This window comes from Corvus brachyrhynchos, unplaced genomic scaffold (assembly GCF_000691975.1).
Source record: "Corvus brachyrhynchos isolate BGI_N302 unplaced genomic scaffold, ASM69197v1 scaffold126, whole genome shotgun sequence".
Taxonomy (NCBI): domain Eukaryota; kingdom Metazoa; phylum Chordata; class Aves; order Passeriformes; family Corvidae; genus Corvus; species Corvus brachyrhynchos.
Window position 1 is genome coordinate 6,866,143 of NW_008239283.1, and position 19,521 is coordinate 6,885,663.

Below are 19,521 nucleotides of genomic sequence, written 5' to 3' on the forward strand. Positions count from 1 at the left end.
GGGGCCGAGCCCTGCTCGGTGGAGCGCGGGGCAGAGCTGTGCCCCACGACCCTCTGAACTGCGGGATTCGCTTTGCAGCCCCGTTCTGGCCGCTGTCAGAGAGCTTTGTGCACCCTCTATCCTCGTCCCTAGTGTCAGATTATTATTTATCATTATCAAATATCTTTTTGTCTCCCCCTCCCCCCTTAACTTCACAAGTGATTCCCCCTCCCTGGTCAGTGCAGCTTTGCCTTTCCGTGGTGGGCGTGTGGTCCTTACTGATTTCTGGCGGCCAGTGTATAAAAGATAACGATCCTCCTCTGAGAGATTAAAAGAAAAACATCTTGGTCCGGATATATTCTGTTTCCTGTGAAAGGGGAGAGGTGGCTACATGTGTCCCGGGTGTCCTGGGGAGGAATTCGCTGGTATTTGGGAAGTGTTTGGATAGAAAGTACTCGGCTTAGTTTGTTTGGTTTTTTAAAACGGTTACTTTGTTACCTGTAAAGAAAAATATTTTTTTTTTCTGTATCCTCCCGGCTCAGGGTGGTTTTTGGTACCTGAAGCTGTCAGTTTGTTGACTTTCTGTTTTCCCCCTAAAGCAGGTTTCCAGTTTTCACTTGAAAATATGATACAGAACATAGGTATAAAGCAAAGCCCTGTCAAGGCCTTTATCCCACAGAGACCTGTCTTATTTGAACGAATGTGGTGTAGGAGAAGGGAAGGCAGGGTTAGTAGCCTTTGCCTTGTGTGGTTAATGTTACATGAATCTTTATTTTCCCCTTCTAAAAAGATGGAAGACTGTTTGGCAAAGAAAATGGAAATCATGGTTTCAGAAGCTGAAAAACGGACTGGGAGGAATGCCATGAACATACAAGAAACGTACACTGCTTACCTCATTGAGACTAGGTGGGTGATGAGAGCTCACTCTCAAGAGTACATGGATGTGCCACTCTAAACAGATTTTCCTTCCTTCCACCCCTAAAAATAATCAGGTACAGTTGATGAGAGGATTTAGCTGTTTTGTGCTTTGTTATGTGGTTATCAACCCACTCTGGAGGATCTTTTCCTGTGAAAATTTGGCAGCTGATCTCCAGTACTAGCGCTGGTGTTGTGTAACTGTGTACTGTAATTCTTCATTTGGGGCTAGGTGGAAAAATGTGTGTTTGAAAGTTGTTGCGTTAATATGGTGTCAGCAACTGCTTGGTTATTTTTTGGACATAAGCTGGACAAGTTTATACGTGTATTTGTGAGATTGTGTTTGAGAGAGGTTTAAAGTAACGGTTAGGCTTGCTTGAGATGACAAGAAAGAAGTCTTGTGACTTGTGTCATGTGGTCAAAATTTACTGCTCAGTTTATATTTTAAGTGTTTTGCTTGATCTGATTACCACATACTCCTTGTAGATGGTTTAAGGGTTAGAGTTAATTATTTCCTTTCTTCATACTAGCTTGAACTTTCACTGGGGAACTTACTGCTCCCAGTCTTCTTGTGTTAACAAGATTAATACTACTGGTATGATAAACATTCTCAGTACCACAAACACAAAACTTCAAGTATTGAGTAGTGAGCAAAGCTTTAAAATCTCTTCTAACGTGTCGTTACCTCCCAAACAGTCACAGATAACTCCTGTTAAGCAGGATCATGTTACTCAGATTTTCAGAATTAGAAACAAGAATTTCAGAATTAGACTTTATTGGGAGTTTTGTTTTGCTCTTCTTTATATTACTAGTTTTAACTTTTGGGCCTCGCCTTTGGAATGATGTGCTGTACAAAGAAAAACTTCTGAAATGAAGCAGTTTCATTTTGCAAAGGCTCTGAGCAGTTCAAATTGTAATACTGTCACGTAAGCCTTCTATCTGCTAGTTAAAAGGCTTCTTTGCTTGTTTAACTGATGGACACACCAGTCACACCGACTGCAGGCCTGCTGGGATAAGTTTATTATATTTCCGCTGAACTTAAAGAATGAAATCCAAAATAGACATGTACTTTTCAAATATTGTAACTCTTTGACAGTTGCGCAGATGCTTAAAAATCCTTCTACAGCGTATTGATATTAAAGATCACACCCTCTCATGTAAGTAGTGTTATTTTTATTGTAATGATATTTCTGAAGGAAAAGAGAAGAAAATTGTAATCAGTGGGGCCTAACTGTGATATGAAGTGTACTCTGGGGGCAGATTTATGCAGCCCCAGAACATGCTGACTGCATCTCCTTTTCCAGTCATCCTTGCATTACTTTAGATTTGCTCCCACTGGTCTTTCCCAGTTGTTCTTTCGTAGTGGCAAAACTGTACTTTGCTGGCCAGATTGTGTTCTTTCATTAAGATTTATTTTACTCTGTAGTCAGCAAATACCAAGACCAATTACATGTTTGTCACAGAGCTATTGAAAATGTGGGTTTGTCACATCTCTAATAAAATAGGTTCTCTATTCCTTTTGCTGAGAAGGCAAAATTTCTTGCATAAATATAATTGGTGGCTATTAAATGTGCTTCCTGCTGGGCCTGTAGCTGTAGGTGGGCTTCACAGTAATTTGTCTGTGGGTAATAAGATATTTTGTAGCTGAAGAATGAAACTGTTTGTAGTAATATAAAGGGAAGACCACTTAATAATAGTTGCATTATGTTTATGTGAACTGGGGTTCCACCATTATTGGTATCTAGCATTTAATTTCAGTTTGAATTGAGGAATTCTATCTGGGTGAGTAAGAGACACAAGATGGATACAATTACGACCATAGTATATTTGTTACAGAGTAGGAGCTGAGTGCTTAAACCTTTAACACGTAAGTTTCACTGGTGCTGGTGAAAATGTTTTCAAAATGCTAGTGATGTTGTTGTTTTTTAAAATGAAAAGATTTATTACTATGCTCACATTTTTGTGTGACTTTTGTTGATTTTTTTTTTTTTAATGTGATATTATACCTTGATGTAGATATATTTCTTGGAGACAAAACAAACTTCACTGCTGTAGACTGCAGAGCCTCAGCCAATTCCAAAGGCTGTGCTTCCTGAAAGAGTCTTCTTGGTGTACACCTTTCTGCATTAGCTAATTCGATTTTTATGGTGAGCTATTTCCATTCAACCCGTCGTGATGTCGGTTTGTTTCACAGCTTCTGTTAAACGATACAGTTATTTAAAAATAAATCAATTTTTATATTCCCCCGGTGAGAACAGAGTTCACTTCTACCTATTTGTGGGAAATGGCATTAAGGCAAGTACAAATTCTTAGGATGTGTAGCTAAATATTCCTTCATGAGATGTGCTCAGCATATCACTTGCTTTTCTATAAGGGAAGTAGCAAATATTCAGGACATCACTTAAACCCAGACTTACTTCTTAGAATTTTAGGCAGCTTTGTTTTATATCAGAGTCTGCATGAAACTACAAGAACTCAGGTAGAATAAACCCCTGAATCTGACTCCTGGCCTTGTACCTGGTATTTTTCATGACAGAGCTGAAAGTCAATCAGACTCTACAGTGCTCTGTAGTATCGCACTTTTAATTATAGAACATACAGGGAATGCCTTTTTTTTTGTGGTCTCCTTTAAAGTAAACAATTTCCTCTGTAGTAGTAGGACACTTCCATTTAGTTCACTTTCCTTTCATCCCTGCTGACTATAAGGTCTCTATCCTGTTCTTCCTGATCAAACAATATGATGACTAGAGTGTATTTTTTTTGTTCTGTTTTGAATGTGGCTTTAGGAAAAAGTAGCATAAGTTTGTGCAGCCTGGTATCTGACCACTTAATAGCAGGATCCCTAGTTTCCAGCCCTACTAGTCTTCACTTCCTCTTGCAGTAATTTGACAAGGGGGCTCAGTTAATTTCCTTTTTACTTCCCCAATATGGCTGGGAAGTTACTAGTCGTATTTCTGTTTTCAGTATTTGGAAAGTTTTCCAAAAGTTAAATTGTTACACGAGTGATACCTGCTTCTCTGCTAAGACCTTGGTTTGCCCATCCAATGTGTGAGAACTTCTAAAGAAAGTTTCTGTGCAAGAAATGAACTTGGAAATTAGTAGCTGGCCAGGCCACAGTTCAGTGATAGCAGTGCCGCATTGTGGGATTTCAGTTTTTCTTTTGTTGCTTTTGTTTAATCCCCTTCTCAACATTTCCTATTTCACACTGGATTAGGTGGAAAGCCCAGGCATGGGTTTCCTTGGAAGAGGCAGAGGATGAATGCCCACAGAGGTATGTTGTGTTCTGATAAAACAGCAAAAGGCAGATTTTGGCAAATGGGAGTCAGGAAGATTTGTCCAAAGTACTCCAAAGGAGGTATGAGGGGAAAAAGTCTAAATTCAGCCTGAGCTTTAAACAGGGGAGAGTTGGGAGGTGAAAGAAGACAGAGGATTTGAGAACTTAGTTTTCTGTTGGTTTTTGCTTGATTGATACTGTGAATCATTCATCTGCCTAACAAATGTATGTTTTAGTTAAATACAGTAAACTGTGTGACAGTGTAAAAAAACCAAAGAATCACCTGGCTGTGAAAAATCTTCTGGCAAGAGAAGTGCCTCCTTGTCATACAGCTTGCCAGGTGAAGAGCAATTATTAGACATCAGCTGTCTGAGAGGCCTGAATACAGAAACTATTTCTAAATAGCTGGTGGAAAAAGTTGCCCATCCCTCTAAAATGGTGTTCCTCTGCACACGAGTGAACCTTGCCCGCTCTAGGAAGTGTCACTTCTCGTACACTGGAAGGTCAAAGGCTGAAAGCAAAGTTACTGCCTCTCCCGTTGAAGAGGTGATTGCTTTTACAAGGAAATAAACCTGTGTATTTCCTTCTTGTCTGATTTAGTACTCTGCAGCCATTCGTCTTTTTATTGCTTTCAGAATTGTTTAATGGCTCATTTAAGATAATTAGTCTTAAATGGGAAGTGAGAAGAGGTTAATTAGATGGACTAAAGTTTTCACACTGACACTTTGAGTTAAGGCAAATAAATGAGACATGGAGTAATGTAATCTTTGAATTGGTTATGATAACATCAGTTATAAATGTAAAAGCTGAAGGTTTCAATTTTGTCTTTTTAATTTTTTCAGGCAGGTTGGTTCATTCAATGAATAACTTGCATTGTTAAAAGTGTACTTAAAGGGGAAACATATGGTTTTCCTGCCTGAAGACTGCACAAGTATTATATTGTGTTTTTAGAACCAAAACAAATTGAGAAGTTTGACTGAATGTCAACAAGTGATTATAATCTTAATTGAAACTGGTCTGCAATACTTGCATTTAATGGGGGAGTTCATAATGTGGTCTAAAAAATTAGATGGTAGTGAAGGTATTAAGTGTAATGAGTGCCTTTGTGGATTTCTACTTCCGTTCTGAAATGGTGTTCCTGGGGAGAAATGCTCTTGTAATTGGTGGTATTTTATGACCTCATATGTAACCAGGTGGAGACATTTTTGGTGTGATTAAAAAAAAAGATTTCTCTCATCTTGGTTGCTTGTCCCAAATCCATCCGTGCAGTTTCAAACTCTTATTACCTCGTTTAAAAGGTAATGGTGCTGACACAGGCTCCTAACTGAGGGCTGTGCAATGCTTTCCCACCGCAGCTTTGCAAAGAACTTTGCTGCTCCCCTCCTTTACCCAACTCTGCAGCATTGTGTGCTCTAGAAAGCACAATCTGGGAGCTTTACTGTGAGCCTGGGTGTAAGGGGGAATCTGAAACTGATATTAATAATTTCAAAATGTCTTAAATGTATTCAAGCCAATTAATTAAAGAAGCATGGTTTCTTTGTTAGGTGCTACATAGGTGCCCTTCTGATGAAGATAAAAGCTGTAAAAGGCAGTGTTTGCGCTTCTGAGACAGTGAGAATAAATGCATGTTAGAATAAAGGAAACAAGTATGATCTGAGATGAGAATAATTGCAGGCTGCTTAACACAGACTACAGTGAGGAGTTGTATCAGATGCTGTCTAGTTAAGAAAGAATAAACTACACAGGCAGGTTTGACCTTCAAGATCCTCTGGTAGTAATTTAATCTTTTTCTTCAGGGTATAGTGTGAGGTTTTGTGTCCCTCACAAGGGTTGTAAAGCATGATTAACTTAGACTGAGGAAAGCCTAGCTGTTGTCCACAGATCTGCTTTGTCAGAATAAATTGACAGTAGGCTTTAGATGTAGTAAACTTCCTTAGTGTCTTCAGTGTGGGCAGGAAAGATGCAGTGAGTGGTATGAACTGGTCTAGCAGTCTGCTTCCTTCCTCCTGGAGTTCTTGAGGCCCTGTGCGGGCATAAAATTTCAAGTAACAAGGTAGTGGTTTGTGCTGATGTAGGACTAGGCTTCTCTATAAAGCTGTGGTCCTTTCTTGCTGAAGTGCTGTGCTCCCAAGTGACCTTTTAAAATTTTTGATTAAAATTTAGTTTTCTGCTTAATGTGTGTGGACTGAGATGTTACTACTATGGGTTTTTTAAAATAACTGATGGGTTCTTATTAATTGTAACAAACAGAAAGCTGATAAGCAGGCATGTTTAGAAAGGGCTTCTTTTTTTTGGCAGTTAAGGCTCAACCATGGTCTTTGCTGCTCCTACTTTCTAATTAACTCTGCAAAACAATTTCAGAGCATTAAAAGCATAATTTAGAGTGGACCATTCTCCTGTCAGAAGGCTGGCACAGCACCATCTGTATCTGCAGCACAGATGGGCCCTCTTGGGATGTGGCTGGGTTCTCAGGACAGTCCTAACCTGTGTTTTTCTTGCCTTCTTGCTTATGTTTGCTTTTGCAGCCTGTTCTCAGGCAGGGTCCCCATAATACTATCATGTATGGATGGTAGCAGTCTTGCTTAAGGGGTGATGATAACCCATGTGAAAGTAGTGCTCTTGAATCCCATGGTGTAAATCAGCACAGCTGCTGAAGGTGAAGATAAAAAGAATCTGTAATTCTGAAGTACTTTCATGTGTCTTGAATGGCCAGATTGTTTACCAAACCTGCTGGGAGTTTCTCCTCTAGGAATGCAATGTTTGTGCCTTCAGCTTTCGACTAAACAATTCATCTTTTGAGGCATAGTAGCTCAATTCCTTATCTATTCAAATTTACCTCTACTCATCAATAGTTCAATCACTAGATACCTGCTTTGAGCCGAAGTGTTCTTGAAATATTTAAATGGTGCAGCAGTTAGTGTGGGGAGGAATGCTTCACAGCCTGTCATTGCAGGCTAGGCTGAGCTTACCCTGTTCAGAACTCAGTATTTGCAGGTGCAGCTTCATTGAATTAAAATACTCTAATAGGGAAGGATTCTGCAGGATGCTGGCAGTGTGAATAGTGGCTGTCAGCAGTGTGCTCGCCTTTTTCTCTTGAGTCGCTCTCAAATAGTTTTAATCTCTAGCAGTTTGTGTTAAATGCTATGAATTTATCCTGTTTTCTTCTTAGTTGTGAAGTTTCTTTTTCCCTAAAAAGTCAGTCACCTGGAATAAATGTTCTTTCTCCAAGGCATGGGTAGATACATAAAAAATGTTCCAGCTTACTAAGTTAAAAAAGTATCTTTTGCATTCTTCTATGTGATATTATTTCCACCTTAAGATGTAACTAAACCAAAGTATATATCAAGACTGTTCCTCTCTAATGAGAGTTCACAAATAGAGGCATTTCATATTTTGTTTAAATGTATCAAATAATTGGGGCCGCTTTGGAGTGGGATTGTTTTTCAGTTAGAACATTAGAAATCCGACCTTGTAGGTTAAGAATAGCTTAAAATTATCAATAATTTGTGTACAACTTAGATGTTTTAAAACTTCAGAAAGTTCTTATGAATTCAGGAACCGTAAAGCCTGACTTTTGCTGGAAAAAAGAATGTAGCACTCTATTCTACTAAGTACCACATGAGTAACTTAATTGTAGTTCATAACTTATTGTGCCCAGTTCTGAGTTCTCCAGCACCAGAAGCATGTGGACTTAGTGAAGCAAGTCCAGTGAAGGGCCATGAGGATGATTATGGACTTGGATTGTCTGACCTCTGATTGGAGAGTCTGAGAGAGATGGTCTTGTTCAGCCTGTGCAAGAGACAGCTGATTTTAGCAGTTGTGGATCAGTATCTGGTGGAGAGGTAAAGAAGATGGAGTCAGACTCCTGTCATGCAGAGAGAGGGCAAAAGGCAGTGGCTACAAATTCAAACATGAGAAATTCCATTTAAAAGTAAGAAACCCTTTTTATTGTGAGGTATGTCAAACATGGGAATGGGTTGCTGAGTGTGGTGGTAGAGTCTCTGTCCTTGGAGATACTCAAAACCCAGCTGGATGTGGCTCAGAGCAGCCTGCTTTGAGCAAGGGAGTTGGATCACAGACATGCAGAGGTGCCTTCCAAACTCAGCAGTCAGTACTGTTCCATGTAGGTTTATACCAGTGCTTTTATGCTAATTAGTCACTTCAATGAAGAACTAAAGTAGATATAGACATCACTGTTTTCTGTTAAGTGCCTTGTGTGAATTCTCTCTCTGTATTCTGGCAAATGCTAACTGCCAAGAAGTGTTACTACCCAGTCCTTATTTTATGATATTGATTTTTTGATTTATGATTCTGTTGCTTTGAATGTCTTGTATGAAAAATTATTTTTCTCGTCAAGTTTTTGTATTACTTTCCAATCCTACAATATTCAATGATTTCTCCTTTTATAGTAACATAAAATCCTTTCTTACCTTGATAGGTGATGTTGGTTTTAAGTCTTCAATGAATTTTTGAGATGCATCTCAATTTTGTATCCATTTGCTCTGGCTAGTTTGTTACATTTTTTTGTCCTTAAATATGTCACTTTGAACAAAAAGAAAATTAGAAGTGCTTTGAAATTTGCTCTTTTTCTAAAAATATCCTTTAAAAATATTAAGATATTTTAAAGTTATATTTGTCACTGTATCAACTGTTGTATGCAAGACAATTTTTGTCCTTTGAAGTGCAGACTTTCCCACTTAATAGTAAATTTCTTCTTACAATACTCTGTATCCTTCAGGTACTCATGAAATTTTACTGACTTTGAACCTAACACTGTTTCAAGAGAAATTGGGCTGTTTCTATAATGGTGCAGACTAAGTCACGTGTGTGACTCTTTACTTAATTGTGACCCACCTGTTTGTTTTTGATGTGTAAGTGCGTTGACTTTTCCTGTGTTCCTAGAAAATTTGAGTGCTATCAGGCAGAAACTATAAATATTTTTAAATTAAGTATGTAGACATGAAATGAATTAAGGTTGCTTTAGGTTATGGTCAAGTCATGCAGTAATCACTACTATTCCTGGGGCCTTTGCTATAATTGCACTGATGGTTTGAGGGAGCAGGTGGTAGCTCACTAATGTTCAAATCTGCTGCTTTATCTTTCAGAGCTGTTGAGTCCCAGAGTGAGGGACAATGTGCCCCTGTGGACTCCCTGTGGCGACGTTACAGTGAATTTGAGTTGCTGAGGAATTATTTGTCAGTTACCTACCCACATATTGTTGTTCCACCTTTGCCAGAAAAAAGGGTAAGGAAACCGGAACTGTGGCTTGCTTTGTTTTGTTTGTTTTTTAATTTACTCTTGACACTCTTCTGTTTAACTAGGCTGACTTTGTTTGGCATAAGCTATCAGCAGATAATATGGATCCAGATTTTGTGGAAAGAAGAAGAATTGGTTTGGAAAACTTCTTGTTACGTGTGGCTTCACATCCTGTTCTTTGCCAAGACAAAATCTTCTATGCTTTTTTAACGCAGGTATAGTAAAGTTATTTCTAAATACATTATTTAGTGATTATTTATTTAAGATAATGTCCTTTTGATCTTCTTCCTTTCTATTGACCCATAGCTTGCTCTGTGTCAGGAGGAAGGGTAGACAATGTGAAGCTTCTTAACAGCACACTGCAGTTGTACAGTTGCCCTTCTAATGTACCTTACGACTTTTTTCCAGTCAAGTTGTAAGGCTCCTAAGAGAGAATTTCCACCTCTTTGGAACAGCCTTTTGGGAACCTAATGCATGCTGGTTGGAAAAGCTTCTATAGGACTAAAGCTGACTGCACAGACAGCACTGGCTTCCAATTCACTCTTTGGATATCCATGGTTTCTTCAGCCTTGTGTTTTGGATCATGATCCATTCATGTGTCGTGGTCCAAAACCAGTACAATACGTTGTCATGAAAGTTGTGGTCCAGTTGTGAGCTGAAGCATTTCATTCTGCAGCTTTCAACTTTAGGAGATATTGGATGGTTCTTTTTTCTGTACTTGGATGAGAGATTCCCAAATACTGGACTGAGCAGCTGTGTTTGCCATGGCACAGTACAGTGTGTAGGTGAACCAATGTATGGGACCTGAAAATAGTGGAAAATCAGCCAGTACACCTGAGCTGGGTGAAGGCATGTGCACTGCAAACTGTTGTCACCTGTGTGTTGTCTGCTCTCTGCCTTGAGCCACACAGGCCCTTGGAGGTGCTGGTAATCTCATAGGCAACAGATGATAGCTACTCTTCTCTCTAAAGACCTAAGCTACGTCTTTAGACAAAGCTGTGTGGCTTCTGCCCCTGGCCAATAGATTGAGGTAATTAAGTACTGAAGAGAAGAGAGTTTTTGGGGGGAGATTAGTATGTAAGCACAACATAATGATTGGTTATTCTTAACCCATATTCTTGAAAAGACATAGGGAGGGTAACTGAGGCAGAAGCCAGGCATACTGGAGAAGCTCCTTTGATACAGGCTTTCGTGGGGGCTTGCAAAAGCTGCAGTACTCTTAAATCACTCTAACTGAACATTCTTCTCCTGTATTTTTAGGAAGGTGGATGGAAAGAAATGGTGAATGAGACTGGATTTCAGTTGAAGGTAATGACTGTAATTGTTTGTCTCATGCTTGCTGTGACACAGACATACTCCAGCAAACATGTTTTAGGCTATTTATGAAAGGATGTTTGCTGTAAGAATGGGTCAAAGGCATTTCTTTATGATTACTTGTTATTACAAAAACCATGTTCTTGGCATGTGATAGGTAGGATTGCAGTTAAGTTCTCTAGCAGGCTTGTTACGTGCCTATGTAATTCTGCTGGTAATGAGAAGTATGATCCTTATAAGCTTTAAAAGTAATGAACTTGAGGCCATACCAGTGGGTTTTTGTGTTTCAGTTTAGTTTAGCATTTTTAAAGGTGGGTGTCAGATTTAGTCTGGTAAGAGGTGCAAGGTGTCAGAAAAGGGTAAGCAAAGAGGTCTGAATTGTAGGACTTCTTTGCAAGGAGCAGTTGGTGAAAGGGACTAAGACAGATGGATTTGGTGCCCCTTAACTGTTTAACAGAATGTGTCTTGAAGTAATCCTATCCCCATTGACATCAGCGAGTTCATGGCTGGGTAAACTGGTGGAAGACTTGCAGGAATAAATGATCAAAGGTCGTGTGTCTGTACAGGTCAAGAATCTGAGAAGCTGATAGATTGCTGGGCTGTGTCTGGAAGAATTACTGTATGGGGACAAATACTGAGCTTTTTGTTTCATTGTAATGTGATCTGCTCTCATGAAATCACAACTGAAAACTAGGTGGATTATGAAGAATTATTCTAAATACTGAGAGCTAAAGAAAATCCCTGGTGCTCTTATCCTCAGTGTCCAAGGGGCTTTGATACTGACACTTACTGTTGATAAGTTAAGTTGACAATAATTCTCTTCCATCACAGCTGGGTTTGCATACTCCTAGTATTCACAGTGCAAACAATGTAAAGCTCTGAAGCTGCATACACTCATAGGAGTTCAGAAAGTTTGTACTGGCAGGTTGTTTTCAGGAGAGCACACAGTAGTGTGTTTATGGAAGAAAACTCATAGCAGAGTGCTGAGAATATTTGCCTCCCTGAAACCACATTGTAGATTAAATGAGAGATGAGCAAGTCTTGTTTTCCCTCTAGATTTGATTGTGTATGTTTTCCCTTTTACAGTTCCAGTTTCCTTAGGAAAGAAAAATAATTTTTTCAAAAGCCTGGTGAAAAGAATCTTCCCTTTATTCTACATCTGAAATATAAACCCTCAATACTTAGCACTACACTGGAAGGAAAACTTCTATTTAGTGCATGTTTTAGACTAGAATCAGACCATTTGTTTATGTTTCTGCTGCCTCTGCTGCATTTAAGCAGGACGTGTCTTTTGTCTGAGAGTGTTTGAACCCTCTAACTAAAATTTAAATTAGGAATTAATGCAGTGTAGCATGCTGTAGCTGAATGTTGATGTTGGAGACTTTGTTTATTCTGCCAGCTGTATCATTAAATCATGCCTTTCCTCCCTTCCAATCCCAGCACTTCATTTTATATTTAAGGGATTTGTCACTTGGGATTTTAACCCTTCCTGTAGGAAAGAGAAAATTCCCATCTCTCTTTAGTTTACATAAATGATTATAGGATCATAGTAGGCATTAATCTGAAAACTCCTCAGCTGTACCTCATTTGATAGGTGGTTCTTCTCTAAAATGCTTGTGCGTATTACTCTTAAATCAATTCTAAGATTGGACAGATGTTTCTCAAGAAGCCTAACTCTGGTGTAAATGCTCAGAAGCGGTGTGTGAGAGTTACTGTGCTACAACTGGCAAGAAGGAAATAGCTCTAATGACATGGTTGAGCATTGTCAGGCTCATGCTTCCTGCCTGATAGTGCTTGTGTGAATTTACTGAACTCTTTCTTCAGAGCACTGCGTGTGCCTGTGACAAAAGACGAAAAGTTGTCCTGTAACTGTAGGGTAGGAAGTGGTCCTTTCCAAGTGTAAAGCTGTTGGATGTGCATGCTGCCCCAACAGACTCAAATGGCTTTGGTGCCTGCTGTTTCAACATAAATACAGTGTTTTGTGAAATAGCTGCTTAGAGGGAAGGACTCTGATAATGTCAGTGTATCTAGATGATGTTTGTACTGTGAGAATGTGTGAGGAGTACCTGCAGGTGTTTGCGAACAACCCAAAATGTAACTGGCTTGTGTATTGACTTGCTGGGGTATAGCAGTGGAGATTCAAGACTGTACAAGCCTCAGAAGTGCTCTGAATAAGCGTAAAGGTTGGGACTTAGAGCTCCTGCAGTGTTTTGTGTTTCTTGTGCTATCTGGGACATGCTTCCCCATGCTGCCTTGTCTTCCCTTTGCAAGATATTCTTAGAGAAGTGTCACATGCAGTGGTGGCAATGAACCTGCTTTCTCCTACTATAATGTGGAGGGTTTTGTTCCCTTACCTTTTGGTTTGTGGGTTATGTTTTGTTTTGGTGGTTTGGTCATTGGAAGAACAGCTAAAGTTAACCTGACTCTGCTACCAGTCCACCACTAAACCATGACCTGGAGTGCCACATCAGCATATCTGTTAAACACATCCAGGGATGGTGACTCCATCACTTCTGTGGGCAGCCTGATAATCCTTTTGGTAAAGAGATTTTTTCCTAGCATCCAATCTGAACTTCCCCTGATGCAACTTTGTCCTATTGCTTGTTATGTGGGAGAAGAGACCAACCTCCACCTCACTACAACCTCTTTTCAGGTAATTGTGGAGAGCAGTAAGGTCTCCCCTGAGCCTCCTTTTCTCCAGGCTGTTTGGGGCATCTTCTACTCAGCCCAAATGCAGTGGGAGGTGAAAGAGTCTCAGACTGTGCCAGTCTTATCTGTAGAGGGTGTTGCAAGGGCCCCAAAGGAAGGACTCTCTCCTTGTTTTGGGAAAACACTGTGTTCTCTTCACTGACAAGTTCAAAATAGCTCTTCAAGCTCTGAGTTTTCTGTAACAGGGCACAAAATATTCTCTTGTCTTACACCAGCACTAACAAGTACTGCTGAAGTAACTTACTGCTTGCAGCTGTGGCACAGCCTGTTAGCTAAAGGGGTACACTATAGGAAATCTCTACACCTTGCAAGGTGTGCTGATTTATTTTCCTTTTACTGAAGAGAAGGATGTTTTGATCAAAAGTAAACTCCAGCCATTTACCCACAATTGGAGTTTTTCTTTAGTATAGATGAGCCCTGAGCGAGCTGTGTGTAAAATGCATTATAGAAATGAAGAGTTGTAATGATGTGGACCTCTGTGGATGAGGCTGGGCTCTCTCATCTGTTGGTGTCTTATTAGGAGTAAATACTCATTGCACAGTTTAATATTCAAAAAATTGGAAAAAAAACCCCTCCATCTCCTTAGAAATGTTCAATGCTACTGTTGCAGTAATTGGTAAACCAACATCTCAAAAACTAAAACAGTCAATTAGCTTTTTAATTAGGTATTGAACTTTATTCTGTAGAGATTTATATATGCTCTACTATAGAGAAGAACATTGCATTAAAAAGGGCTCTATTCTGATATACAAATTACATATTTTCTGTAAAGCAAGTCATAAAATAAGAGAACACCATATATAAGATTTTGATTTCACTGGGGAACTGTTCCTGGTAATAAAGAGCATATAGAGGTCACTCTACCACTGGTTTTATTTGGTTTGAAAAATATAAAATAGCTTGTCCATATGGTCTTAAGTTACCTAATTGCTTCATCTAAAAAGAATGTGGGGTTGTGTATCTTAACTCCATGATTTGTGCAGCATTTTAAGAAGGGGCTATTTTTGTGGGACGTGGATTATACCAGCTTTATTTTAGTGGTTACTGTTTACATCATATTCACAAAAATAGCTTAGTTTTTTGACTTTTTAATAAAAATATCTGACATTCAGGGCAGCTGGTGTCAACTTGTTCAATGTTTGAAGATTTAAATACTCCATGAAGGCAGGACTTTTTTCTAATGGTGCTGCCAGAAGGCTGAGATTTTTTTTGTCACTGAAATTTAATTGCATTAAATTAACAAAGCTTTTTTTCCCCTTTTTCAGGCAGATTCCAGATTAAAAGCTCTTAATGCAACATTCAGAGTGAAAAACCCAGACAAGTAAGATTCCACATCCTTCTTCCCTCCCTTTCCCTTTTTCAGTTACAGCTATTACTTCAGGTGACAGAATATTCTATCTCTTTAGTATAAATTCAGAAAAGAAAAATTATCTTTCTGCACTTCAAATCTTAACAGAAGCTCAGTAAAGAGGTAGTGTGAAAAGATTTGATAAATCCTGCTTCTAAAAGCAGGAAACATTCAGAAAAATTCCATCACTTTATGTAAAACAAGTATTCCATTTTAGCTAGACTAACACAAAGGGACAAAACACCCCCAAAACCAGACTCAGAAAAAGAACCTCTTAATATTTGTTTTCAGGAAATCTTTTCAAGCATGAACAGAGTACAGATTGATAGTAGGTCTTTCCAAAAGTCTGCTAGTGTACAGTTCTGGATGCATGCACCCTGGTGTTGCAGTTCGTAGTTCTCTCCAAGCTGCCAATTTTCACAGATGCTATTGGAGGTCCAGAGGTCAGTTCAGCTCTGTTCTGGTTTACAGAGCTCTGGGACAGGCACTGGAGCAGTCTGCTGGATGGAAAAACTGCTCAGAATTGTAAGTGTGTATAGTGGGAGGTTCATCACACCCTTGGTGATGTGGGAAGGGTAAAATGGGTGTTTCTACTTGTGCAGTAGTTAGAAGCATCAGTGTGCAGCGATGGGGCCAAGAGGTGTTGCTGTTTGCCATCCACAGGCCATGGAGACCTGTGCAAAGTGCCCTTCTGGGTGCACCTGCTCTCCAGCAGTGGCCCTAGGGGATGCTGTGCCGGACTGCTTTCTGTTGTCTGTTCCCTTTGTACTTCCATAGGATCTGTGGGTATTGTATTAACGGTGTTAGAGGGTACATACCTTTCTGAACCTCTTCAAAGACTTAACCTGTGAATTGGTCCAGTCTCTCCTTTTTTATCGTGCTTGTTTTTAGGGCCTTCTCTGGTGGCCAGGAAGCTTTTAGCCAGGGTTTAATATAAAGGCTAACATTCATGAATGAGATTGGAAGACAGCAATTCTCTGTATCTGCAGGTGAAAATGGTCCCTTGTTTGACTGCTTCATCCTCAGTCATCTTCCTCTGTGGCCAGTAGGAGTTATCTTTTCCTGCTCTCACAGCAGGGAAACTGCCAGAAGTCTGACTGTAGGCACAGGTGGGCAAGACTGTTTAAGGAGCATCCTTGTTATCTTTTGAGGTAACAATGTTTCAGAAAACAAAGCTGTTGTGAGAAGTAGCTTGTTAAAAAGCAGGAAAAGAGTTAATACAAGGAAAACATGAGCAAAGGGCTTGTAACAAAAACAGTCCTTGAGTGTGTGTGCCTTGGTAGAGCCACGTGAGAGATGGCACATGTTTTCTGTTGTATTCTGCCAGCTATATAACTTCCAAATTGAACTTGGGGATACAAATTGTTTAATAAATAACTGATGAGCAGGAGTTGTTTGTTTGCCTTTCACTGTAGCATGTGTGGCTCTAACAGGAGGGACAGTGCCTTGCTCTGCCCAGCACACTTGTGCTTGAGCTGCCTGGAATGTGATGCCTGGCCTCTCTGCTTTACCTTTGGTGCTTTTGTGTGGCTGGCTGGTGAAGTGGTTCAGCAAGCTCACCTTGCTGAAACAAAAGGTGTGACTGCTGTGTGGAGTGTAGGCTTTCGGGTTCCTGGGCCAGCGGAGGTACAGGCGAGGAAGAGCTGCAGCTCCCAGCTGGGATTGCCTTGCGGTGCCATGGAGCTGCATCCTTCAGCTTGGCAACGTGAGGAGCTTCATGCAGCTGAAACAAGGCTGCTCTTTGAGGTCAAATGTAGACTGAAAACTAAACCTTCTCCTGTGGGAAGCAATTTATAGTTTCAATGGTGGAATTAAATGGTGATAAAAATACGGTATTCTGGTACTCAGAGGTGAATTTTTATCTACTGCAGACCTCTCTGATTTGGCCTCATGGCACTCATCTTTTCTTTCTCTCTCTGGGCTTTAATCAAAACCATAGCTTTCGGTTTTTGGTGAAAGATTTCTTTAGAGAATACTAAATTCTTTCCTAAGGCAGTTTTTTTTTTTTAAAGTAGCTCTCTGGGGTTTTTTTGTCTGGTTATTCAGACAAGTGGCTTGCTTTTTAGTGAAGAGTTCTGTTCTTGTAGTATCTCCCTTCAGAAAACAGGAGACTGGCACTGCCACCCCCTGATGCAGGGAGGAGTACTGCTGTGTAAAATGCACAGAGTAAACAACTTACTTTGCAATGTTGTCTACTGTAAAGGAAAATTTTTTCTTTGCCTGTATCATAATAGATATTTTTGAGAGACCTTCTGGTGTTCCTACACCAATGTGACCCAAGCAGTCCTTCATTTGTGTCTCAAGTTCTATTTAATAACTCAGTTAAGTATCTAGACTGTTGGTAACGTTGCAGAACCAGTAAAACCAAGTGAAAAGTGCTGGTTAAAAAAGCCTCAATTACTGAGTGCTGAAACTGTGTCTTGTTTTACACTTCTACTCTTAGGATACGCTGGAAAGTAAACATCCCTTTGTGTGCGTCACTGAGCTCTGTTTGGAAATTACTTTATAATTATGTAACTTTATTTTACATGAGCAATGAGTAGGATTTAAGCAAATACTTGAGAAATAAACTTTTGATCTGTAACACCACTGGTCTCTTAAAAACAGTTTTTCCTGAAATTTATATTTGTAAATTTATCAATTTTTACAGAAGACTGGGAAAAAAATAGCAGCACTTTGGTTTATGCTTTTATGAGACAAAATAGAAGAGAGCTTGATTCTGAAGTAGTAATTTTTAAAAATTATTTTTTTAATTGAGGAGGAATTGGTCTGGGAGAAGATGTATTGCTGCTGGAGGCCAGGATACTGAAAGTCCTCCTAGGTTCCTGACTCTTGCCTTCAGGGAGTACAGCATTCCTAAAAGATTTCTTGTGGCAAAACAGGATAAATAAAACTTCCCATTATAAATTTCTGGAGTGGAAAGGGGAGTCTTCCTGAGCTGGAGGCATACTTTTTAATCTTTTGTTTTTACTTCAATTATTTCAAATATCTTCACTGTACGTGTCTGCAGCTGTCTGACATGCAGCCCTGGTGCATATTTTATGAAGTGTAAACTGAAAAGATTGCTCTCTAAATCCCACTATGCAGATCAGCAACTACATTTCTTTTTCCCCATACAGTTTCTCTGCTAACTTTTAAATCTTTTTATGTACTTTAACCCTGTGTGTGTGTGTCATAATACTATAAAAAATGCTTCTTGGAAATCAAAAATATTAGAAGTCGTAACAAAGCTTCTACTTCTTGAATGTAAGAATGGGAATATTTTAGGGGAAGACTTCCTGGCAGGGGAGGAAGAAGTGTTAAATGAAAAACCCTGGAATTTCATACTTGGTCACCCAAAACAAGTGACCCGACTCATTTCAGTAAGACCTCTTGGGTACAAGCTATTCTGAAATACAAAGCCTGACTGTGTGCCTGTGGTGGGAGGAGGGATGAATTTTTTTTTCATTCTTGAACATCAACCTGAAACACTAATCTCAGTCTCCAGTTCCTTAATTCTAGTTGCATTCTTCTGTGCTTATTTTCAGGTTGTTGTTTAGTCATTTAGGTAAAGCTGTTCCTGGCTTCCCATCTGGATGAAATAAATACATTCTTGTGTACCAAAGTAGGTCATGAGCTAGACTTGTTTGTAGTAGGGAGGATTTATGTGCACACAAGAGGCTGTTGCTGTGGTTTAATTGGTTACCTGTCAGTAGCAAAGCTGTGGCAAACGATTCACCTTTGTTATTAGCAAGAGCTAAAGGTGTCAGTTTAAATTGCCTTTGAAACCTAACTGGGCTGGCTGATAAAATGCCTCTTCTCCAGAAGTGACAAGCCAGCAGTGTGCACATGTCACTTGCAGTGGCTTCCCTGTTTGGTACCTTGTTGAGGTGTAGTGATTTGATGGCCTTCAGCCATGCATGGCTCCTGTGCAGGTACAAGTCTCAGTAGGATTTCACATGTAACGTTACTGTACAAGGATTAGCCTTAGGGGAATTGGAATTGTGAATGCTTCCTTGAATCCCTGAAAAGCTGTGCCCAAAACTGGATAGAGGCAACTTGAAAGTGAAGTATCTTTGTCAGGTCAGAAATGCAAACATGCTTTTATTAAGAAATATGCTTCAGCAGATTTTGGCTTTGTTTTTATTTGAAGCTTTCATATTCACTAACCCTTGCTTTTATAAATCCCATTATAAAACCCAAACAACAAACCAGTGATGTAATAACTTCAGCTAACTACTTTCATTTCATAAAATTTTATCTCTTAATTTGATCTGAGCCTTCAACATTTGCATTTAGAAAACCAGAAGACATGCAAGTGTTGGGGTGTTTGTTCACTTTGGGGAAATTAAACTCAGCAGTCACTTCTTCAGGAGTCTTCAGCTAATTCCACTCCAACACAGCCCAGGCTCCGTTTCGCTGGCCGCAGGGCTGTGGCTCTATTGTGCATGCTGTGAAAGCTTGCTTTCATGATGGCTAATGATGTACTATCTGTTTCCTGCTCCCAGGAGATTTACTGAGCTAAAACACTACAGCGATGAACTGCAGTCCGTCATATCACACCTTCTGCGAGTCAGAGCTGTAAGTATTTCCCATGTGTGTCGTGACAAATAGTATGATTTATTTATAAGGCAGTATTTCTTGTTTAGTCAAGAGAAGTGGTATATGTGTTCTAGAATAAGGGCGGTTTTGCCTGAGGGAGTCTGTCTCCGGAGTGTGGAGCAGGAGACAGCAAGAGGTGAGGGCA

The 19,521-nt window shown here is 39.7% G+C and overlaps 1 protein-coding gene across 2 annotated transcripts in view; it reads left to right on the forward strand.

The window, feature by feature from the left end:
• The first annotated feature begins 750 nt into the window (after positions 1-750).
• Positions 751-19,521, forward strand: part of SNX4 (sorting nexin 4) — a 31,633-nt gene continuing 12,862 nt past the window's right edge. Inside the window, exons 1-6 of one of the 2 annotated variants that reach the window (XM_008638232.2) lie at positions 751-885; positions 9,274-9,412; positions 9,490-9,639; positions 10,685-10,732; positions 14,713-14,768; positions 19,283-19,355. In XM_008638232.2, coding sequence (XP_008636454.1) covers positions 770-885; positions 9,274-9,412; positions 9,490-9,639; positions 10,685-10,732; positions 14,713-14,768; positions 19,283-19,355 — 582 coding nt within the window. In that variant the 5' untranslated portion in view covers positions 751-769. The remainder of the gene's footprint in view (positions 886-9,273; positions 9,413-9,489; positions 9,640-10,684; positions 10,733-14,712; positions 14,769-19,282; positions 19,356-19,521) is intronic. The other variant, XM_017740239.1, reaches the window with a different exon arrangement.